The sequence below is a fragment of the Bos indicus x Bos taurus genome, chromosome 16 (assembly GCF_003369695.1).
Source record: "Bos indicus x Bos taurus breed Angus x Brahman F1 hybrid chromosome 16, Bos_hybrid_MaternalHap_v2.0, whole genome shotgun sequence".
In the NCBI taxonomy this organism is placed as follows: domain Eukaryota; kingdom Metazoa; phylum Chordata; class Mammalia; order Artiodactyla; family Bovidae; genus Bos; species Bos indicus x Bos taurus.
Window position 1 is genome coordinate 54,865,656 of NC_040091.1, and position 25,405 is coordinate 54,891,060.

The 25,405-nt window shown below is 38.5% G+C and overlaps 1 protein-coding gene across 2 annotated transcripts in view; it reads left to right on the forward strand.

The window, feature by feature from the left end:
- The window catches only part of RABGAP1L (RAB GTPase activating protein 1 like), a 740,636-nt gene that overhangs the window by 107,040 nt on the left and 608,191 nt on the right, over positions 1–25,405 (forward strand). For both annotated transcript variants that reach the window (XM_027565384.1, XM_027565383.1), the window contains exon 8: positions 23,538–23,604. In XM_027565384.1, the coding sequence (XP_027421185.1) occupies positions 23,538–23,604 (67 nt within the window). The remainder of the gene's footprint in view (positions 1–23,537; positions 23,605–25,405) is intronic.

Genomic DNA, 25,405 nt, shown 5'->3' on the forward strand with positions numbered 1-25,405 from the left:
TTAAATTTTGTTTATATGCTAAATTTAAAATTAAACCAATTAGAAAATAAATGGATTGGTATTCTTTGGTGTATTTCCAGTGGAATTTGAAAGGGAGAGTATACCTGGGGCATTCAAGTGATTGCTCAGTGATTTCAAACCCCAGGACACCTTGCCCTGGGAGAAAAGCTGATTTGTTTAGGAGAAGACCAACAATAACAGCTGAGGGGTGAAAGCAAGATGATTGTAATCTGAAATGTGTGAGATGAGCAGCCTAAGCCTAATTATTGAGAGGTTCCAGTTAAAATGTCGAAGCAAATCCAATCAGGTCAAGCTCTTCTGGTGTTTCCAAAGTGGAGATGGCAATCTTCTCTGTCCTTCTCCAGCTGCTGTTTTCATGGATTTCTGTCTCACCATGTGTAGAAATACTGCAGAGGATTTTCTTATATACCCTGAAATTGATATGGATTTTAAAGCTTTGTCTAGTATTTGAAATACACTATATACATGATAAGTAGCGTTATTGTATAGTACCCACTTTGATGCTTTGATGGATTGTTGGTTATGCTACTGCTGCTGCTAAGTCGCTTTAGTCATGTCTGACTCTGTGTGACCTCATAGATGGCAGCCCACCAGGGTCCTCTGTCCCTGGGATTTTCCAGGCAAGAATACTGGAGTGGGTTGCCATTTTTTTCTCCAGTGCATGCATGCGTGCATGCTAAGTCGCTTCAGTTGTGTCTGACTCGGTACGACCCCATGGATAGCAGCCCACCAGGCTCCTCTGTCCACGGGATTCTCTAGGCAAGAATACTGGAGTGGGTTGCCATTTCCTTCTCCATTGGTTATGCTAGATAGCCAAAAAGTGAGTGGGAAAAATTTCAGCTTTTGTTGTATTTGTTTTTTGACTAGTTGATTTTTGCTAAGTATTACTTCTTAATTTGTAATAAAATGATTCAGGGAAAGTAATACCATACACATTTGGAAAACTGGCCTCTTCACAGTTCCTTAACAAGAAGTAGAGTTGTAATGATGGTAATTTCAGACTTTGTGGAAGGTTAGCTGGGGAGAGATTTTGGCTTCATGGTTTTATGTCTGTCAGATCACTTTGTTCCCAGGGGTCTGCCTTGATGTTTGATGTGTGAGTCAGAATGAAGTATTCATATAGCAAGCAAAGTGTAATTACTAGATTTGTTGTAAGTATGCAGCTTCATTTGTACTGAGTAACATAAGAAGGCAATGGCACCCCACTCCAGTACTTTTGCCTGGAAAATCGCATGGATGGAGGAGCCTGGTAGGCTGTAGTCCATGGGGTCGCTAGAGTCGGACACGACTGAGCGACTTCACTTTCACTTTTCACTTTCATGCATTGGAGAAGGAAATGGCAACCCACTCCAGTGTTCTTGCTTGGAGAATCCCAGGGACGGGGAAGCCTGGTGGGCTGCCGTCTATGGGGTCACACAGAGTCGGACATGACTGACGCGACTTAGCAGCAGCAGCAGCAACATAAGCCATTACTGCTAGGAAGAAAAAATTTCCATGGGTTACTTGTATCTGATCCTAATTTGGGAGAGTACAATCATTACACATACATTTTTATATGTATACACACACACACACACACACACACACACACACACACATATAAAACACATCACTACTAGCCGGCAGTTTGATCATTTGTAGAGTGATTCAGAGATGTGCCTGTTTTGATAATAAATTGTTTCAGTTTTTAATTTGTGCTTGCTGGCTTAATGCAAAAACTATATAATGAGAAGTTGACGTAACTATTGTACAATACACAAACTAGAAAATTGACATTGGTACAGTCTATAGATCTCTGTTGGAGCTCTTTTTGAATACTTTTGTAAATCATAATGTCATTCTATAATAGAATGATAATTTCTTGTTTTTCCAGTGGCAAAAGACCTTTACTTAGCTTTATTTAACTTAAGGTAACTGATCAAGATAGTTGTGGACAAAGAGGCTACCAGGTCGTAGCAGAGAAGAGTTCCAGATTGTTCAAATGCAGTAATTTTTTTGAAAATTGAAATATTTTTGACATATAACATTGTGTAAACTTAAGATGTACAACATGTTGATTTGATGTTTATATATTGTAATATGATTGCAGTTGTAGCATTAGTCCCTCTGTCACATCACATGATTATCAGTTATGTCTTTGTGATTGGAATGATTAAGATCTAGTCTCCTACCAGTGTTGTCTATATTAACTATACGGTGTGTTAGATCTTCAAGGCTTATTTACCTCTGGTTACAAATTTGTACTCTGAAACAACATCTCTCCTATTCCCTCACTCCCCAGTAACCACCAGTTTACTCTCTGTTTTTACGTGTTTGACTTTTTTAGATTCTTCATATAAGTGATATCATGCTGTTTTGTCTCTCTCTATCTGGCTTTATGTCACTAGCATAATGTCCTCAAGATCCACTTTTATTGTTGCAAATGGTGAGATTTCCTTCTTTCTCATAGTTGAATAATATTCCATTGTACACCCTTTCTTTAAAAAGAATTAATTTATTTATTGATTTATTTTTGGCTGTGCTGGATCTTCGTTGCCATGCAGTCTTTTCTGTAGTTGCAGGAAGCGGGGGCTACTCTGTAGTTGTAGTGCGCAGGCTTTTCATTGCAGTGGCTTCTTGTTGGGCTCTAGGTCACGTGGACTTGCGTAGTTGTGGTCATGGGCTCAGTAGCTGCAACTTCTGGGCTCTAGAGCACAGGCTCAATAGTTGTGCCTGGGCTTAGTTGCTCCATGTCATGTGGGATCTTCGCAGACCAGGGATCGAACCTGAGTCTCCTGCATTGCAGGTGGATTCTTTTTCTATGAGCCAGCAGGGAAACCCATATGCCACATCCTCTTTATGTATTTGTTGCTGGACACTTAGGTTGTTTCCATATCATGGCTATTGTGAATAATGCTGCAATAAACACAGGTGCATTTATCTCTTTGATATCCTGTTTTCATTTCCTTTGAGTATATACCCAGAAGTGGAATTGCTGAATCATATAGTAGACCTAGTTTTAACTCTTTGAGCCACCTTCATTTTGTTTTCCATATTGTCTGTACCAAGATCCACTTTTATTGTTGAGTGTATCTGTACCAAGATTTATCTTGAGTGGATCTGTACCAATTTACATTCATGATTGACATTAGGAAAAGAAATTTGACTTATAACGTGGATATTAAGTAATTAGAAAAGATGATATATTTTAACTGTATCCTCCCTTCAGTCACTAAGTCATGTTTGACTCTCTGTGCCCCATGAACTGCACACCAGGTTTCCCTGTCCTTCACTGTCTCCTGGAGTTTGCTCAAACTCAGTGTCCATTGAGTCACTGATGCCATCTGGCCATCTCATCCTCTGTCACCCCCTTTTCCTCTAGCCCTCAATCCTTCCCAGCATCAGGATCTTTTCTAATGAGTCTGCTGTTCACATCAGGTGGCCAAAGTATTTGAGTTTCAGCTTCAGTATTGGTCTTTCCAATGAATATTCAGGGTTGATTTCCTTTAGGGTTGACTGGTTTGATGTCCTTGCTGTCCAAGGGACTCTCAAGAGTCTTCTCCAAGACCACAGTTTGATAGCATCAATTCTTTGGCCCTCAGCCTTCTTTATAGTCCAACTCTCACATTTGTACGTGACTACTAGAAAAACCATAGCTCTGATTATATGGACCTTTCTTTGCAAAGTGATGTATCTAGTTTTTAATATACTGTCTAGGTTTGTCATAGTTATTTTTCCAAGAAGCAAGTGTCTTTTAATTTTGTGGCTGCAATCACCGTCCACATTGATTTTGGAGCCCAAGAAAATGAAATTTGACAATTTCCACTTGCCATGAAGTGATAGGACCGGATGTCATGATCTTCATTTTTTGAATGTTGAGTTTTAAGCCAGTGTTTTACTCTCTTCTTCTAGCTTCATTTCTTCACCTTCATCAAGAGTCTCTTTAGTTCCTCTTCACTTTCTGCCATTGAAGTGGTATCATCTGCATATCTGAGGTTGTTGATGTTTTCCCCGACAATCTTGATTCCAGCTTGTGAGTCATCCAGCCCAGCATTTTGTATGATGTACTTTGCATATCCGTTAAATAAACAGGGTGACAATATACAACCTTGGCGTACTCCTTTCCCAATTTTGAACTAGTCTGTTGTTCCCTGTGGTTCTAACTGTTGCTTCTTGAACTGCATATAGGTTTCTCAGGAGGCAGGTAAGGTGGTCTGGTATTCCCATCTCTTTAAGAATTTTCCAGTTTATTGTGATCCACACAGTCAAAAACTTTAGCATAGGCAGTGAAGCAGAAGTAGATTTTTTTTTTTTTTTTTAGTTCCCTCGCTTTTTCTGTGATCCAGCATGTGTTGGCAATTTGATCTCTGGGTCCTCTGCCTTTTTTAAGTCCAGCTTGTACATCTGAAAGTTCTCGGTTCACATTTCAATTCTACCCTCATACTTGATCTGGAAGGGAATGGCTACCTACTCCAGTATTCTAGCCTAGAGAATTCCACTGACAGAGGCCTGGCAAACTACAGTCCATGGACTTGCAAAGAGTTGGCCACGACTGAGCAACTGTCACTTCTTCACTTGATCTTCATTATTCCAATTTTATGCATTTATTTTTTGCAGCAAGTGCAGTATTAAATTCCTGGAGAAGGAAATGGCAATCCACTCCAGTAACCTGGCAGGGAAAATCCCATGGACAGAGATGCCTGGTGGTCTACAGTCCATGGGGTCATATGCTATGCTATGCTAAGTCACTTCAGTCGTGTCCGACTCTGTGCGACCCCATAGACGGCAGCCCACCAGGCTCCCCCGTCCCTGGGATTCTCCAGGCAAGAACACTGGAGTGGGCTGCCATTTGTAGTTGGATATGACTGAGCCACGAACACACACAATATTAAATTATGCCAGTAGAGGGTGCTGCAGAGATACCCTGAGGAAGGGACTTGTGTTCTTGGTTGTGATGTGTTGTGATTGCTCCCTGCTCTTGCTACAAGATTCTGGTACATCCAGTGGTGTTGTGCTCCAGCTGTGCACACAGTTCGAGCATTCCCTCTGTGAACTCATGGTCTAGGTCCTGGCTCAGTGAGGTCTTCCTCAGTGGTCTTCCAGAAACAGACACAGGCTCTGCCTCTGAGCTGCCTCCAGGAGTCCTGATTTTCTTTGTTCACCTGCCTGCTGACATTGGCTGCCTGCACCCTAGAGGATGTTTCCTGTTACCTTGTGGTCCTGCTTTGCCGGGGCAGTCCATAAAGCTTCTTCGTTATCCACTGGTCTACAGTCATACCTTCTACAGTGAGATCAGACTCCCAGCTTTAGGGAGAGGATCTTCTTTCTTGATTTGCTCTTCTTTGGGTTTCTCTTCCTCAGCCTTAGGATAGTTTTAAAAATTATTATATACAATTTTTTTTTATTAATAAGATTTCCCTGTTCAAATTATTTTTGTGCTCTCTCCCCTATTTGGACTTATACTGACAGTAATTAATTGAACTAGTATCTAACAAAATTAGCCAGTCTGGTAGATAAAGTTCCTGATACATTTCTGGGGGAAAAAAATTTTAATAGTATTTTTTTTTTTTTTTTCCCATCTCCCAAACTCCTTTTATTGGGAAACTACTGAAGAATGTCCTCTACCAAAAAATGAGGTTTTGAATTAAATAAATACATACATGGGGTCCAGGATTCAGAATATCCAATGCAAGACAGAATCAGAAGGAGTCCTGAGGGTGACAGTAATGGGGACCCAGGCCAAGAGAACAGTGAACCCACGTTTTTAGAGCAGTCTTCAGAAGTGATTTCCTCAAGAAGACAAATTTAACGCAACACCCACAGTACCAAAACATTTGTAAAAGAGATTTACATAATTAAGAAAGTGTTTGAATTTGAATTACTGTTAAGTACATAGAAAAATTAAGCCAATATAAAAACACTGTAAAATAATTTTGCTCCAGGGAAAACAAAGTGCACTGGAAAATACTAAGAATAGTATACTATATGGTTCACCTACCCCACTCCAGTACTCTTGCCTGGAAAATCCCATGGATGGAGGAGCCTGGAAGGCCGCAGTCCATGGGATCGCTGAGGGTCAGACACAACTGAGCGACTTCACTTTCACTTTTCACTTTCCTACATTGGAGAAGGAAATGGCAACCCATTCCAGTGTTCTTGCCTGGAGAATCCCAGGGACAGGGGAGCCTGGTGGGCTGCCGTCTATGGGGTCGCACAGAGTCGGACACGATTGCAGTGACTTAGCAGCAGCAGCAGCAGGAAATAGATGCCGTGTTGTTGTTTAGTCAGTTGTGTCCAATTCTTTTGTGACCCCATGGACTGTAGCCCGCCAGGCTTCTCTGTCCTGGGATTTCCCAGGCATGAATACTGGAGTGAGTTGCTATACATAGTCTTTTTAACTGACAGTCTTTTTTTGCTGTTCAAATAAAAACGTGTAATTTAACCCCAGACCTTTAGAAAATACAGTACAAACAGGTCAGAGTTCATTCAAGTCAAAGTTAAATGGAATCATTTCTTATCTCAAATTGTGATAAAAAAAACTTTTTATTTTTTAATGGGTTATAGCTGTATTAACAATGTTGTGGTAGTTTTAGGTGAATAGCAAAGGGAGTCAGCCGTACATATACATGTATCCATTCTCTCCAAACTCTCCTCCCATCCAGGCTGCCATATACCACCGAACGGAGTTCCCTGTACTGTACGTTAGGTTATCTATTTTAAATATAGAAGTGTGTACATGTCCATCCCCAATTCCCTAACTAACCCTTCTCCCCATCCTTCTCCCAACAACTGTAAGTTTGTTTTCTAAGTCTGTGGGATCATCCTGGATGAGGGATCAAACCCATGTTTCCTGCATTGGTAGGCAGATTCTTTACCACTGAGCCAGCAGGGAAGACAAAAAAATTATCTTTTTATTTACTCTTTTTTGGCAAAGGAAGGAACTAAAGTGTGTTATTTTGCCTGCTAAGAAACAGCTAATAAGAGGCAGCAGGGCTTCTTGCTAGTCTTCTTAATGCTTTTCTATTTGACCCTTTTGTATGACTTTTTTTGGGGAGAAGAGCTGAGGGAGCTATTGTACCTATGGATACAATTATTTTATATCACTTAGTAAACATTGTTTAATTACTAATGTTTTGTTCTTATTTGTAATGGCAACATAGTTTTTCTTTTTTGAAAGATTTTGGTTTATTTGAAAGGAAGCAGGAAGAAGAACTACATAAAATGTTCTTTTTATTTAGTAGTTTAGGCAATAATTAAAAAATGTGAAAGAAGTTTTCTGTGTGGAATACTGTATTTGTGCTCTAATTATTAACTTGATTTTATCTATTTTAAATACATTTTACTAAGTTTAGTCATCCTTTTTCAGTTCAGTTCAGTTCAGTCACTTAGTCGTGTCTGACTTTTTGTGACCTGATGAACTGCAGCACACCAGGCCTCCCTGTCCATCACCAACTCCTGGAGCCTACCCAAACTCATGTCCATCGAGTCAGTGATGCCATCCAGCCATCTTATCCTGTGTTGACCCCTTTTCCTTCTGCCTTGAATCTTTCCCAGCATCAGGGTCTTTTCCAATGAGTCAGCTCTTCGTATCAGGTGGCCAAAGTATTGGAGTTTCAACTTTAGCATTAGTCCTTCCAATGAACATTCAGAACTGATCTCATTTAGGATGGACTGGTTGGATCTCCTTGCAGTCCAAGGGACTCTCAACAGTCTTCTCCAACACCACAGTTCAAAAGCATCAATTCTTCGGCGCTCAGCTTTCTTTACAATCCAACTCTCACATCCATAATGACCACTGGAAAAATCATAGCCTTGACTAGACGGACCTTTGTTGGCAAAGTAATGTCTCTGCTTTTAAATATGCTACCTAGGTTGGTCATAACTTTCCTTCCAAGGAGCAAGAGTCTTAATTTCATGGCTGCAATCACCATCTGCAGTGATTTTGGATCACCAAAATAAAGTCAGCCAGTTTCCACTGTTTACCCATCTATCTGCCATGAAGTGATGGGACTGGATGCCATGATCTTAGTTTTCTGAATGTTGAACTTTAAGCCAACTTTTTCACTCTCCTCTTTCACTTTCGTCAAGAGGCTCCTTAGTTTTTCTTCACTTTCTGCCATAAGGGTGGTGTCATCTGCATATCTGAGATTATTGATAGTTCTGGCAATCTTGATTCCAGCTTGTGCTTCCTCTAGCCCAGCGTTTCTCACGATATACTCTGTATATAAGTTAAATAAACAGGGTGACAATATACAGCCTTGATGTACTCCTTTTCCTATTTGGAACCAGTCTGTTGTTCCATGTCCAGTTCTAACTGTTGCTTCCTAACCTGCATACAGGTTTCTCAAGAGGCAGATCAGGTGGTCTGGTATTCCCATCTCTTTCAGAATTTTCCACAGTTTATTGTGATCCACATAGTCAAAGGCTTTGGCATAGTCAATAAAGCAGAAATAGATGTTTTTCTGGAACTTTCTTGCTTTTTTGATATTCCAGCAGATGTTGGCAATTTGATCTGTGGTTCCTCTGCCTTTTCTAAAACCAGCTTGAACATCTGGAAGTTCATGGTTCACATATTCTTGAAGCCTGGCTTCTCACGTTATTTTTTAAATTGTTCTTTACCTGTTTTCTTTAAGGTTTATATATTTAGGTAAATTATTCTATTTCCCACTGTACATAGAAAATTCTTATCCTTTTGATAACTAGTTAGAGCTTCATATAGCTTGATTCAGCTGTTTTAAGTCAAATTGAGCTTCTGAGGAATCCAAATTATTTTACATGCAGATCATGTCGTTTAGTGTTAAATTTTTTTTTTTTTCTTTTTGGCTTCAAATATAAATACCAAAATAGGACTGTGTAGGAAAGAGTTAACAAAGGAGGACTGAAGCTACTGTCCTGAAAGTTCTGCGAGTAAGGTTGGTTCTTGTCTGGCAATTGGAAACCTGGCTTTGGGGTGGTTTCCACCATTCTTATAACTGAGACTAGGGGCTTATTATGCCACTTAGTACAAACAATGTGGTTTGTCCTGGGCTCCCGCTTTCCTTATGGAATCTGGAATTTTGGTATATGCTAGGCAGAGGGTGCCTATGTGATTAGTCTTGAGAAAAACAGACTCTTGTCTGTGGGCGTGTCACATATGTGTCATGTGTCATTTCTCACATGTCACAACTCATTGCTGGGAAAAGGGTGTCCTCTGTGTGACTCCCCAGGGAGAGTACTCTTGGAGTTTGTGCCTAGTTTCTTCTGAACTTCACCCTGTGTGCCTTTTCCCTTTGCCAATTTTCCTTTGTATTTGTTCACTATTCTATGTCCTGAGCCTAAGTACAACTCTATGCTGAGTCCTGTGAGTCCTCGTAGCAAGTCATTGAACCTTGAGTGGTGTTGAAGACTCTGACAGAAGAGCATTTTGTTGTGACTAGTTTTTCATCCAGAAATCACATTTAAGATAACTATTTCCATGTGTGTGTGTGTGGCTTTTACTGATTATAGAAAATGAGTCTTTGCCTAATTGAAGGTCTCTTTTTGAGGATACAAAATAGCTTTTCTGCACCTTCAGAGGAGCAGTCTTCAGAGGAGCAGTAAGAGTTGATGATAATATATAGTAAATATACATGGGTTTATAGTTTTGGAAACTTAGCACCAGATAATGTCTTCAGACACCCAGAATAAGTTTTTCTTGATGCACTTCAGGTAGAACCTCATCCACATTCATGTTCTGGTCCCCTTTCTTCTCCCCATCAGAAATAGTAAGAGAATACTCAGAACTCCTCGTTACTCTAGTGATACTGCCCCTTCCTTGTCTTGTGTACCAGAAGGAGTAAAGCAGGGTACTCCTGAGTGCTGTGTTCTCTTTCCAGGAGCCTTTTTCCTACACTGAACCTTCAGCATTGCTGAAATAATTCTTCGCTGGTTTCTTGCAGCCTTTGTAGGAAGTCCCAGGTTTTCCATCAGTACTCAGATTCTGATTCCCACATGACTCTGCATATCCCCTCATCTGACTCCTGTCTGCACCTTAGCTCAGTTTCCTAAATGATTTCATTGTATACTCTGGAACTTAAAATCTGTTGTCAGCACAATTCCCTTTTATCCTTAATGTCATTTCTGATTGTTCCATTCACTTTATACAACCTGGCTTTTGCCAGAGTCCACCACTTGCCTTATAGTCCTTTCGGATGATGGCTGATTCCTCTCTTGCCACCTCTTGGAATCTCTGTATTGAATGTGGGGAAGTATCTTTCTTGCATGCCCTTGCTGCTCTTGGGCAGAGGATGCATATATGATTAGTCTTAAGAAAAACAATCTTGTCTGTGAGTGTGTCACATATTTGACACGTGTCATTTCTCACATGTCCCAACTCATTGCTGGGAAAGTGTGTGCTCTGTGTGACTCCCTAGGGAGAGTACTCTTGGAGTTTGTGCCTAAGATTCCTCTCTTGCCACCCCTTGGTATCTCTGTATCGAAGGTGGGGAAGTATCTTTCTTGCATGCCCTTGCTTCTTTTAGACCATGTTTCTCTTTTCTTGTAGAAAACTTCCAGCTTCCAAGTTCATGCTAACAGATTTTAGCATCTGCTAACCTCTCTTGTTGTGGTTGTCCACAAGTCCTTGGAATTCCTGTCAGACTTAGAAGATTTTAGCTCCTGACTTCTTTTCATCCTATAATTAGTAAGCTTGTCTTAATTTGGAAGTTTTAATATCCATGCAGATGATTATTCTAATAACCTCTTAGCTTCTTAGTTTTTTGACCTCTCTTTGTCCAAAGATCTTGTCTTTCTCCCTACTCTAACCATCTATTCCTATGGTCATTCTTTAGAATTTGTCATGACCTATAACTGTACTCCCTTCATAATCTCAATTTTAAGTATCCTACTCACTACCTCTTATTGCTGTAAGTCACTTCTGTTTTCTTAATACCATTAATTTTCTAATTAATGTTACTGTTAGTCTATGGTTGGTCCCATCAACCCATAGATTTGTTTTAGTGTCCCTTACCCCCTCACTTCATGTTTTTACTTACCTCCTTCCCAACTTAGATTCTGTTATTTATCTGTACAAATTATTACTTCATATACTTCCACAAACTCCTTTACTCTCTTTCTCATCTTCCTACATGCCTGGCATATTCCCAGCTCTAGTTAATTCCAGCTTTCTGCACCTTTGTACCAACACCAGTGGTATAAATGAACGCTGCTGGGGAAGAAACAAGACAAAACTGTATATACATGTACTGATTGACCATAAGCTTAGGTATACCTTAGTGTTGATAGCATTCCTGTTTCATTTTACTAGACAAGCTGTTAAGTCTCTTTCCTAGATAATTTTACACCTCCTCATTAAACCTCCATCATATCGTCTACTGTGTTTATTTTCAGCCATTGGTCTTTTAAGACAATAGAAGCAGTAAGAATAGAACTTTAGATATTCCCATCACTTTGTCTACCAGTCTTTCTCTTCTGTATTATAGATTCTGCTTTCTCTTATTACTCTGGATGAAATGTCCATGTTCCTATGGCCAATTTCCAACTTGTACACTAGATTTTTAATCCATTTTGCCTTCTTGATGATGTGATTCTATTCTTTCTGCTACCACACTCACTCCTGAGGTTAACTCATCCAGTCTCATTCCTTTAAACATATCTGTAAAATAGGTAACTTCCAACTTTTCATCTTTCACCTGAGGTCTCAGACCTCTATGTTCCTCATTCATGTATCCTGCAACTTTACTTCTTTGGTGTCTCAAAGTCACTGTGCTCAAAGTCTAGACCCCCCCTAGTCTAGTCACAAACCTGTCCGTCCTGTAGTCTCCCCCAGCATTATGATTTATAGTCTGATCTTTTCAGTTACTCAGGCTGAAAACTTGGAGTCATTCTTGACTTCTTTTTCTTTCCCTGCACATCTGATTCATCAGTAAATTATATCTGCTCTAATTCCAACTATATAAAGAAAGATAAAACTCTCAAGGAAAGGAATAAAGAAAAATACGTGAATAGACATAGGTGAAAATGTCTATAAAAGAAATATAATTAGAAGAAAAGGAAAAAGGAGCAGGAACTCCAGGTGGAATCACTAGTATTTTATTTTGTTAAAAAGTAAACTTGCTTATAGGGCTTCCCAGGTGGCACAGTGGAAAAGAATCCACCTGCCAATGTAGAAGACAGAAGAGACACAGATTTGATCCCTGGGTCAGAAAGATTCCCTGGAGAAGGAAATGACAACCCACTCCAGTATTACTGCCTGGAAGATTCAATGGACAGAGGAGACTGGTGGGCTACGGTCCACGGGGTTGCAAAGAGTTGGACGTGACTGAGCATGCATGTTAACCTGCTTATGCCTTAAACTTTCTCATCAAATTGAATTTATAATTTTTTTTGCTGTTGTTTGGCTCAACTCCAGCTTCATTTGCTTTATGTTTATGAAAGATAAAATGGGCCCTTGTTAGGGAGAAAATGTTATTTTTCTTTGTTTTTGATGTTTTAAAATTATAGTTATACTCAATTCTAAAAATATTTGTAGTTTGGCTTTTGATTATTTTGATGTATAAACCTGATACATGCAAAAGCCCAAATGTATCACTACCCAAATTTCCCATATTACTGTTATTGAATAATAAAGCAAAATAATTGATTTACTAAATGTTTTTAGCAGTGATTAAGGCAAGTTTTAGATTTTAATTGTTTTAATCATTTTTAATATTATATTTTTGACTATAGCTAATTTCTCATTTTTTTAATTTGAAGAGAGTTAGTAAAAAGTATTCATATTTGAATCATGGTTCTGCATTTCAAATTTTTATCCATTATGAAAGTTAATGGGACATTATTGTCCAAGGAAGGTGTGGAGGTTGTTGTATCTTCTTGAAGCTTATTGATTGACACTTTTTTCAGTAATGGACCTAAAGATACTATCTATTCTTTCATAACTTTCCTATAGGTTAAATTCTCTGCACTGGTAGCAGATTTAAGACAATCCTAAGCAACTATTAAAATTTTTTTTTCATAGTAATTAGTCTTAGTGTTCTAAAAATCTTTGGGGAACAAATAAAATTTCCTACCTGATGAATGAAAAGAAAAAAATAACCAACTTTTAAATCTCTCTTGCTGATGAGTATAATTCCTAATGATGAAACTTACTCTTTCTGTTATTGAAGGCACTGAAGCAAGCAAGATTTTTAAGGTTCACATCTATGGAATCCCCTCATCTGGGTTTGAAACCCTGCTCTACAGTGACTTGATCAAATTATTTAACTTCTCTATGCTTCAGTTTCTAGTTTGTAAATTGTGAATGATACCTCTTAAGAATGTTGGAAGGATAAAATTAGGTGATACTTGTTAAGTGTTTGAAATAGTCCCTGAAACAAATAAATGCTTGCTCTACTGCTAATACCAGTACTATTAGTATTGGTGGTACTTATAGTACTACCACAGTCATGCTTTTTTCTGAGATTGCTGGTGCTTTGTGAGTGATTACCGGAAATCAGAATAGCCTGCAGAATCAGAGTAAACTACCCCTGTGAGAAGGCAAAATGTTGGTTATATTTATTTGCAACCTGTGTGTATATGCATGCAGTCTTTGTTCTGCAGATATAATATGCATGGATTTATGTTACCATGGTTTAGTTAAAGAATACCAGTCCCCCAGCCACATGGTTCAAATTTTTGTTAACCATGGTATATTAATTGTGAGTAATTGCATAAAATGTGGACTTTGCTGTTAGCTCTTCAGTTCACAGTCACTACATATGCTTATCCAGTGACTGTTAACATCACTTCTTTCAGAGTATGTTGATGATTGGTTATGGTGTATCTGTTATTTAGTTCACTCATAGACAGCAAAGTGTATTGTTGTTTTGCCTCCTTAGTCTCTCAATGATAAACCCATGTAACATTTTACAATAATGAATAATTGAAAGAGGTAGCCAACAAAGATGAATGCAGCAAACCAATGAAAAGTGATAATATTGAAAATGAAATTGCATGTTATCTTAGAAGATTTGAAAATGGTGACTGCAGTAAATCAACTATACTTCAATAAAAAATTTAAAAAAAAAAGAAAATGATGACAGCAAAATGAAGATAGGATGAGACCTAGCTCTGCAGGAAGCTACAGTATGAAGCATATTGAAAAAGTCTGATAAAAAACAAAGACATGATAAAGGCATTTCAACATTTTTTTAGTTTAAATTTCACTAGAAATAGAAGGCTTCTTATGATTGAAATGGAGTGTTTATTTTTATGCTGGATTGAAGACTGCGGTAAAAAATAAAATCCTGGTTTTGCTAGTCTTCATGCCACAGTTTTGCAGTTAGTTGCGACACTGAAATAAAAGATAATTATAAGAAACTGGAGATCATACAATTTCCTTAGCTGAGTTTTGGAAGAGATATGCAATGAAGGCATACAATTGAAAACATTCACACATCCTGACAGGAAGTAAGAGTGAGTTGTATTTGTGTAGTGTGGCAAAGCGTTCACTGCACCGTACAGATAACTTGGCAGGATTTGAATAGGGCATAAGTGGAGTTATAGAAGAAATAGCTGACTGTGGGAAAGTTGACACTAGGTTTACACTAGGTATACAGCCAGAGGAGCTTAGTGAAGATGAACTTACCAACATAAATAAGGCAAGTGGTTTGATGAAAAGGATGAATGTCCTGGGAAGTCAAACCAGCAAAAACTTCATGTTAAAGGAGCTCTTAGAGATGTAAAAGTGCAAAGGATAAAATACTGGAAGCTCATTCAGAGTTAGAATGGAGTATAACTGTTCGCCAAGGCATAGGAAAAAAATGCTTATTCTATGTTGTTTATCACAAGAGAAGAAAGCAAACACTGTTTTGTTGTTGTTCACTCACTAAGTTGTGTCTGACTCTTTGTGACCCCATGGACTGCAGCATGCCAGGCCTCCCTGTCTCTCACCATCTTTGGAGTTTGCCCACGTTCATGTCCGTTGAGTCAGTGATGCTATCCAGCCATCTCGTCCTTTGCCACCTTCTTCTCCTTTTGCCTTCAGTCTTTCCCAGAATCAGGGTCTTTTCCATGTAAACACCGTTTAAACTATACTTAGTAACTTTTCCAAAGAAAATATTTCAGTGTTCAATATTTCTAAGTGCTTTAAAATATAAAGTACTAAATAATAGTTTTACCTTTTAAAAAATTTCCCTATATATTTGTAACTGATGAGAGTTTTTAAATTTAGAAAATATTTATAGGTCACAGGACAGTCATAATGTTTCCCATTGTTTATAAGATCACAATGCAGTTTCAGCTTGTATGGTTATTTTTATGGTTCCACACTGCTGTGTATAGTGAGGAATGCCTGTATATCTTTCTCTACCTGATAACTTTAATAAGGGAAAAAATAATTCCAACAATTCTTATATAGAAGACTTTCCAATATCTTTTTTGCTTTAAATTCTATAAGATGGCTAGGATTCCAATTTTATGAAATTATGTAGTTTTTGCAGTTTTTGTGTATTCTAAAAATTATGATTTAATTTCAGCTTTTCTTCTTTGTTGTAGTTCTGTTCATTCTGTCTGTCATACTGTCACTTTCTCATTTTTAATAGCACAAGTTTAGTCTAGTAAGAGACAGTGTTCTTTAACCAAGACTGGTCAGTTCCCTGCCTCTTTTCCTTTTCTTTTCCTCCTTTTTATCCATGGTCTTCATGGAGATATGTAGAATTATGATTTTTATAGATTATAAAAGTAAAGTAGTTTCCTATTGCAGGACATTAACATATAATCCTTTTTTTCCCCTCCTTTTCTCCATCAATTAAGCCTAAAACCATATAAGATATGCAGAGTTTTTGGTGTTTCTATGGATGCTTTGGTTGATTGGTTTAGTCACTTACTGGTTTGTGACCCCATGGACTGTAGTTTACCAGGCTCCTTCTGTCCATGGGATTTCCCAGGGAAAAATACTGGAGTGAGCTGCCATTTCATTCTCCAGGGGATCTTCCCTGCCCAGGGATTGAACCCAGGTCACCTACATTGACAGATTCTTTACCACTGAGCCAACAAGGAAGCCCATATAGATGCTAACTTGGTATTAAAAGCTGTGTCAAGCTGTTTCGAGTAAAAGACTGGCTGGGCAGTGTGTCAAACTTCACTTCTTAATAATACTGGCAGTTATTGTTTAGTCGCTCAGTTGTGGCTGACTCTGGGACAGCATGGACTGCAGCATGCAAGGCTTCCCTGTCCTTCACCATCTCTTGGAGCTTGCTCAAACTCATGTCCATTGAGTTGGTGATGCCATCCAACCATCTCATCCTCTGTCGTCCCCTTCTCTTCCTGCCTTCAATCTTTCCCAGCATTAGGATCTTTTCCACTGAGTCAGCTTTTCACATCAGGTGGCCAAAGTATTGGATCTTCAGCTTCAACACTTCCAATGAATATTCAGGGTTGATTTCCTTTAGGACTGACTGGTTTGATCTCTTTGCTGTCCAAGGGACTCTCAAGAGTCTTCTCCAACACCACAGTTCGAAGGCATCAATTCTTTGATGCTCAGCCTTTTTTATTGTCCAGCTCTCACATCCATACATGGAAAAACCATAGCTTTGACTATAAGGACCTTTGTAGGCAAAGTGGTGTTACTGCTTTTTAATACGCTGTCTAGGTTTGTCATTGCTTTTCTCCCAAGGAACAAGTGTCTTTTAATTTCATGACTGCAGTCACCTTCCACAGTGATTTTTGGAGCCCAAGAAAATAAAGTCTGTCACTGTTTCCATTGTTTCCACATCTATTTGCTGTGAAGTGATGGAACTGGATGCTCTGATCTTTGTTTTTCGAATGTTGATTTTCAAGCCAGGTTTTTCACTCTCCTTTTTCACTTTCATCAAGAGGCTGTTTAATTCCTCCTTTCTGCCATAATGGTGGTGTCATCTGCATATTGGAGATTATTGATATTTCTCCTGGCAGTCTACAGAAATGGTATGGACCTAACAGAAGCAGAAGATACTAAGAAAAAGTGGCAAGAATACACAGAAGAACTATACAAAAAAGGCCTTCACGACCCAGATAATCACGATGATGTGATCACTTACCTAGAGCCAGACATCTTGGAATGGCAAGTCAAGTGGGCCTTAGGAAGCTTCACTATGAACAAAGCTAGTGGAGGTGATGGAATTCCAGTTGAGCTATTTCAAATCCTAAAAGATGATGCTTTGAAAATGCTGCACTCCATATGCAAGCAAATTTGGAAAATGCAACAGTGGCCACAGGAGTAGAAAAGGTCACTTTTCATTCAAATCCCAAGGAAAGGCAATGCCAAAGAATGCTCAAATTACTGCACATTTGCACTCATCTCACACGCTAGTAAAGTAATGCTGAAAATTCTCCAAGCCAGTCTTCAGCAGTATGTGAACCATGAATTTCCAGATCTTGAAGCTGGATTTATAAAGGGCAGAGGAACTAGAGATCAAATTGCCAACATCCATTGGATCATCAAAAAAGCAAGAGAGTTCCAGAAAAACATCTATTTCTGCTTTATTGACTATGCCAAAGCCCTTGACTGTGTGGATCACAATAAACTGTGGAAAATCCTGAAAGAAATCGGATTACCAGACCATCTGACCTGCCTCCTGAGAAATCTGTGTGCAGGTCAAGAAGCAACAGTTAGAACTGGACATGGAACAACAGACTGGTTCCAAACTGGGAAAGGAGTATGTCAAGGCTGTATATTGTCACCCTGCTTGTCTAACTTATTGCAGAGTACATCATGAGAAATGCTGGGCTGGATGAAGGAATCAAGATTGCCGGGAGAAATATCAATAACCTCAGATACCCAGATGACACCACTGTTATGGCATAAAGTGAAGAGAAATTAAGGAGCCTCTTGATGAAAGTGAAAAAGGAGAGTGAAAAAGTTGGCTTAAAGCTCAACATTCAGAAAACTAAGATCATGACATCCAGTCCCATCACTTCATGGGAAATAGATGGGGAAACAGTGGAAACAGTAACAGAGTTTATTTTGGGGGGCTCCAAAATCACTGCAAATGGTGATTGCAGCCATAAAATTAAAAGACACTTACTCCTTGGAAAAAAGCTGTGAACAACCTAGACAACATATTAAAAAGCAGAGACATTGCTTTGCCAACAAAGGTCCATCTAGTTAAAGCTATGGTTTTTCTAGTAGTCATGTACGGATGTGAGAATTGGACTATAAAAAAAGCTGAGCACTAAAAAATTGATGCTTCTGAACTGTGGTGTTGGAGAAGACTCTTGAGAGTCCCTTGGATTGCAAGGAAATCCAACCAGTCGATCCTATAGGAAATATGCTGTGAATATTCATTGCAAGGACTGATGCTGAAGCTGAAACTCTAATAGTTTGGCCACCTGATGTGAAGAATGGACTCACTGGAAAAGACCATGATGCTGGGAAAGATTCAAGGTGGGAGAAGAAGGGGTCGACAGAGGATGAGGTGGTTGGATGGCATCACAGACTCGATGGACATGAATTTGAGCAAGCTCCTGGAATTGGTGATGATCAGGGAAGCATGAGTCCATGGGTCACAAAGAGTCGAACACAACTGAGAAGCTGAACTGGAACTGAACCTGGCAATCTTGATTCCAGCTTGTGATCCATTGAGCCCGATATTTCCATGTTGTAATATGCATATAAGTTAAATAAGCAGGGTGACCATATACAGCCTTGATGTACCCGTTTCCCAATTTTGAACCAGTCCATTGTTCCATATAATGTATAAGTGGCAACTATTCTGTAGTTTGTGGAGAAGGAAATGGCAACCCACTCCAGTGTTCTTGCCTGGAGAATCCCACGGATGGCGGAGCCTGGTGGGCTGCCATCTATGGAGTCGCACAGAGTCGGACACGACTGAAGCGACTTAGCAGCAGCAGCAGCAGCTATAGTTTGCAGTGTCCTTTCCCTGTGAGACTTTTTCATTTTAACTGTATATTAACATAGTGGAACTATAAGCAGGTATATTTGTGTTTCAGAAATGTGGAAAATGAGGCTTTGAAGTGTGTGACATGCCCAGGATCATACCAGGAATTTATAATTTTTTTCTGATAGGCAAAAGGAGAGGGGGCAGCAGAGGATGAAATGGTTGTATAGCATCCCCTACTCAAAGGACGTTATTTGAGCAAACTCCAGGAGATTGTGAAGGTCAGAAGAGCCTGGCATACTGCAGTCCATGGGATTGAAAAGAATTGGTCATGACTTAGCAGTTGAACAACAATGACTGATAGGCCAGAAAGTGACAAATTATAACATTAAGTGACTATGCAGTTTTGGAGTCAGAGTCATGGCCTACTAGTTATGTGGTTTGAACAAAACACTTCTACTTTCTGGAAACCAGTTTTGTCATTTGTTATATGGCGGTTGGTTTTAAAATGTGGATGCAACAGTATAGTAAATGCCTGAAAGCATTCAATAAACAGCTGCTATAATATGGTAATTATTAATATGATAACACTATCATCTTATTCTCAGGAGGTTTGATTTCAAATTTTGGGCCAATAAATAATGTTGGATGTGTCTTCTCTGTGCTTTGTGCTCTGTACTAACAGCTATCATAGAACTTACCATACAGGTTGTAATTGTCTGTTATTTTCCTCCCATACTAGATTGTGAGCTCCTTGAAAAAAAATAGGTGTAATAGCAGTTTGCTTAAAACATTATTTATAGAGTTAATAAGAGAAGGGTTAATGCTTTGAATTCCCTAGTGAAGCACTTAATATTCACATTAGGTGTTTGTGGTACTAATAATATCTAATTACTGAGATGTTATTCCTAATAGACCCAGCTTGTCTCCATAGGAATCATGTTGTGCTTTAATGAAATATAATTTTGTAAATGACTATTATAGCTTGATAGAAAACAATTACGCAGTTTTAATGCTGGAAGAATCCTTGGAGTTCATGTGTTGCACTTCTCCTATTTTGTAGAAGAGGAAGCAGAGGCCCAAGGGGATAGGTGCTTTCACTAAGGTCACACTGTTGTCACTTCGTGTTGACAAACAGTGAAGTGAAAGTTGCTCAGTTGTGTCTGACTCTTTGCGACCCCATGGACTATACAGTCTATGGAGTTCTTCAGGACAGAATACTGGGGTGGGTATCTTTCCTTTCTCCAGGGGATCTTCCCAACCCAGGGTAGAACTCAGGTCTCCCACATTGCAGGTGGGTTCTTTACCAGCTGAGCCACAAGGGAAGCCCAAGGATACTGGAGTGGGTATCCTATCCCTTCCCCAGGGGCTCTTCCCGACCCAGGAATCGAACTGGGGTCTCCTGCATTGCAGGATGATTCTTTACCAACTGAGCTATCAGGGAATCCTGACAAACAGTATAAAACTTTAATTTTTAAAACAAGCAAAAGAAAAGTAGGGACAGTACTTGTTAAACCCTTAGTATTGGTTCCTGAAGGGGCTGAGATTAGAGATGAAGGAGAAATTCCCTACACACTTTGGTATTCTTTAGCTTTTTAGAGTGACTATATGATAGTTTTGTAACTTAAATGAAAGTGAAGATCGCTCAGTCATGTCCAACTCTTTGAGACCCCATGGACTATACAGTCCATGGTATTCTCTGGGCCAGAATGCTGGAGTAGATAGCCTTTCCCCTATCCAGGGGATCTTCCCAACCCAGAATCGAACCCAGGTCTCCCGCTTTGAAGGCAGATTCTTTACCAGCTGAGCTACAAGGAAAGCCCTTTGTAACTTAAAAACAGTATAATTAGGACTTCCTTGGTGGGCCAGTGAGTAAAACTCTGTGCTTCCAATGCAGGGGGCCCGGGTTTGATCCCTCATCAGGGAACTAGATCCCACATGCCACAAATAAGATCCATCACAACCAAATAAAAAAATAAATAAGTAAATAAATAAACCAACCCCAAATCCTGTAATAGAAGAAATAAAACACCCATGAGAGATGCAAGCTGAAGCAAAATATGTAGAGAACGTAAGACATGTCTTTGTCCGCATTGATCTGATGTTTTAGTTGGAGAAACTAAATTGTTTTAAATTAATTAATTTATTTTAATTGGAGGATAATTGCTTTACAATATTGTGATGGTTTTTGCCATACATCAACATGAATTGGCCACAGGGATGCATGTGTCCCCCCATCCTGAACTCCCCTACCTCCTCCCTCCCCACTCCATCCTCTGGGTTGTCTCAGAGCACCAGCTTTTGATGCCCTGCTTCATACATCATACTTTTGCTGGTCATCTATTTTACATATGGTAATGTACATGTTTCAATGCTATTCTCTCAAATATCCCACCCTTGCCTTCTCCCACTGAGTGTAAAAGTCTGTTATTTACATCTGTGTCTCCTTTGCTGCCCTGCCTGTAGGATTGTCGTTACCGTCTTTCTAAATTCCGTCGGTTCAGTTAGTTCAGTCGCTCAGACGTGTCTGACACTTTGTGACCCCAAGGACTGCAGCACGCCAGGCTTCTCTGTGTATCATCAACTCCTGGAGCTTGCTCAAACTTCATGTCCATCGAGTCAGTGATGCCATCCAACCATCTCATCCTCTGTTTTCTGCTTCTCCTCCTGCCCCCAATCCCTCCCAGCATCAGGGTCTTTTCCAATGACTCAGTTCGTCGCATCAGGTGGCCAGAGTATTGGAGTTTCAGCTTCAGCATCAGTCCTTCCAAAGAATATTCAGGACTGATTTCCTTTAGGATGGACTAGTTGGATGTCCTTGCAGTCCAAGGGACTCTCAGGAGTCTTCTCCAGCACCACGGTTCAAAAGCATCATTTCTTTGGCGCGAAGCTTTCTTTATAGTCCAACTCTCACATCCACACATGACTACTGGAAAAAAACCATTCCATATACATGCATACAGTATTTGTCTTTCTCTTTCTGACTCACTTCACTCTGTATAATAGGCACCAGTTTCATCCACCTCATTAGAACTGACTCAAATGCATTCCTTTTTATGGCTGAGGAATATTCCATTGTGCATTTATACCACAACTTGTTTATCCACTTGTCTGTTGATGGACATCTATGTTACTTCCATGTCCTAGCTGTTGTGAACAGTGCTTCAGTGAACATTGGAGTATACTTGTCTCCTTCAATTCTGGTTTTCCCAGGGTGTATGCCCAGCAGTGGGATTGCTGGGTCGTGTGGCAGTTCTATTCTCAGTTTTTAAAGGAATCTCCACTCTGTTTTCCGTAGTTATAAAGAATTTAAGGCACAGTTAGAAATAGTACAATGAAGTAGCTGATAAATTAATATTTAATTTGTATAGACAGTGTTTGTTATGTGAGTTCAAAGTTCATAGCAATGTATAGGAAGCATATTAAAATTAAGAGTATTAGGTTATAATTATCTCTATTTTAGTTGATTATATTTTGCTCACAATAGTGTGTTTGGAAGGTTTTCCTCAAAGCTTACTGACTTTGTTGTATCTTTATTATATACTTGATCATTTTTACATGACTTCTAGAAGGTATCCTCAAATATTTACAGGAAGTAAATATTGTTTTACCACTTACTAAGCTCATATTTGCATAGGACCACTCTCTGTCTTGTTTATGGAAGGAAAAACCCTGCCACTGGAAAAGTAAACCTTTGGAAAACAAGGATCAGATTTAGTATTGCCTGCTCAGCTGCCATTATTTTGAAATTTAAAAAATCTTACATTTAGTTTGTTTATATTCTTTACTCCTTTTATAAAATGCTCTGTAGCATATTTTTAACATTTGGAAAGCTGTAATAGAAACTATTCTAGAAAGTGTGGGTATACGTTGTTGGCAGAGAGAGGCGCACTGTGGATAGATCACATTGCCTCTTGAGTATAAGAGGAGTTTACGTTTGCTAACAGTAAAGAAAAAATAATAATACCATAACAAATATAAAGAACTGTTAGGTGTAACTGAATTTTATAGTTGATGAAAACCCTTTACAAATAAAGTGATAGTGTTAATTGGATTCCTAAAACTTCCTTAGTATCAGGAGGCACAGAATAAGTATTTAATAATATATTATATTCTGGATAGTATCTTCACTAGTATAATAGCATTTTTTAGTAATGAGTTTCATATAACTTTTTTTTTTCAAACTGAAGATACAGTATTGATAGTCTACTCAGTGAACATGCCTGTGGAGGGCCAGGTGATTGCCTGTATTAACGTGGCTTGATGCAAAGAGAGAGTACAGTGTTTAATTCAAATTTTTTTAAAGTTTTCTTACTTTTAATTTAATTAGGTTAGTTGATCTTGATCAGTATGTTTGGAATAACTCTAAGGCAAACAATCTCTAATTTTTACCTAGAAATTAGTTCATGTCTCAGTATGTATTTTGTTTCAGTTAACAATTTGTGGCTATTTTTATCACAGTTTCTGTTCATTGGTAATCTTTCAGAAGCAGAAATAGAGATCTGGGAATTTAAATAATTTATTTCTGTGTGATTTTATTATGTATCTTGATGGATTCTTATTTGTGATGTTTCTCTAAAAAATGTTATTTGTAAGTATAGAGCTAGACAGATTGTATAGTTACTATTAAAAGGCTTTTGCTCACTGGGCTTCTATATATTCTTGATACCTCATTTCTTCTTTTTTTCCCCCCAATATTTTCAGATGTTTTGGAATGTTATTAAGCCCAGGTCGAAACGTGAAGAACAGTGACATGCATTTACTGGATATGGTAATGAAAATCTTTAGCACCTTAACCAAGTATAGATGATAGTTATTTTATGTTCTTAAAGTATATTCTATTTTGAAATCTTGTCATTTTGTCAAAATTACTTCTAACTTTCAGCTGTGTGATAGTAGTCATTTAATTTGGAACCCCATACTTAAAATTTCTAATGAGGGAGAAACTTAGGAGTTAAAAAATTTTGTAGAAAGAATCACATGCAAGTTGAAAGCAGATAAAAGGATAGTGTTATGAAAAAGTTCATCCACTCATCTGTTTGACTTCTTAGGAAAAAACCCTTTTAAGCCAAAAATAACAAGTACATGATTATAACAGGCATATCCAAAATGGATATGATTCCTTTCATTTATTTTAATGCAGTGTTATTGATATTAATTTGAGTATTGTGATGGATGCATTTGTTTTCTTTAAAGCATTTCCCTTTCTGTATTTTTCCTTCTTGATTACCTTTCATTAGCAAAGTATATTTATTGTGGGAGTGGTATTCATTTAAGGAATGCCCTTGAAGGTTAATATATATTCAAGAGTTGATTTTTGATGTAAAAATGGCAAGCCATCTTGACAAATACCTGTTAATAGTGTAGTTAATGAAAACATCCAGTTCATGGTTTAGAAATGTTGTAAGAAATAGTTATTTTAGTATAAGTATACAGTTCTTTACTTAAGTGAGATTTTTTTTTTAAGGTAGCACTACATGTTCTCCTTTCAGCTGTATTTTGCAAATGTCATTTAAATATCACAAATTATATCAACTTTTTCTTTATTTCATGATAATTGATTTTTTAGTGGTAGCAGGATGGTTTATTCAGCATTTTTGAGCACCTAATTGTATGCTAAATATCGTGTGGAGTGCTGGCATTATAGGTATGGTTATAAAGGTCTGACATCTTTGGGTTCATAATCTTGTGATGGAAATAGATCTTTAAATCTGTAATGATATCATTGGGTTAAATGCTGTCATAGAGTTGGTGCAGTGAGCCACAGAAATAGCGAGGAAGCATTGCTTGGGTAGGTAAGGTAAGCACAACCAGTTACATTTAGCTATTGGTTAAACAGATTAGCTATTGGTTCATCTCTCTTCCATCCATTTTTACAGCATATCAGTAATACAGGTGGTTTTGCTTAAGGCAAGACATAACATTTTGGAGCCCTGAAAATTCTGTGAGGAGGTAGTTTCAAGGACATTAAATACTTATCAGGTCCTAGATCCTAATTAGTAATGATCTTGCAGAGTTTAAAAGATTAAGATGAATCACTGGCAGAGATGTAGAGACCTGGCGTGAGCTTCTGATCCCCCCTCACTTGTAGTGCATCCCTCCACCTTAATGAGTCCATACTGAAATCAAAGGCTTGTCAGCACTGAAGCTCCTGGAGGGAGCAGTGGGCTTACCAGTGCAACAAACAGTTGATCAAGTTGGAGGGTTTGTATGTACAATTATCAGCAGTTGTGATTTGTTGTTACCCAATGTTATTAATCTTTGTGGTATCTTAACCAGACTACATCTAATAAAAATGAACTCATTACCTTATAATGAAGACTGTGGGACAGTTGTGGTTATTACAGGTTACACCTTTGTAATCACCTGAAATCATATTCCTTGTAACTTTGCCTCATGTGTCTTAGTTCTGCCCTCTAGAGCAAGATATTAATACTTCTATGACATATCCAAGTATGTGAACTCTTTGAAAACAGATTTCCCCTTGCACTTTATTCTGACAAACTTTGAAAAAGGGTACAATTGAACTTCAGAATTTATGAGGCTTTTCTGTTTGACTTGAATAATTTTTG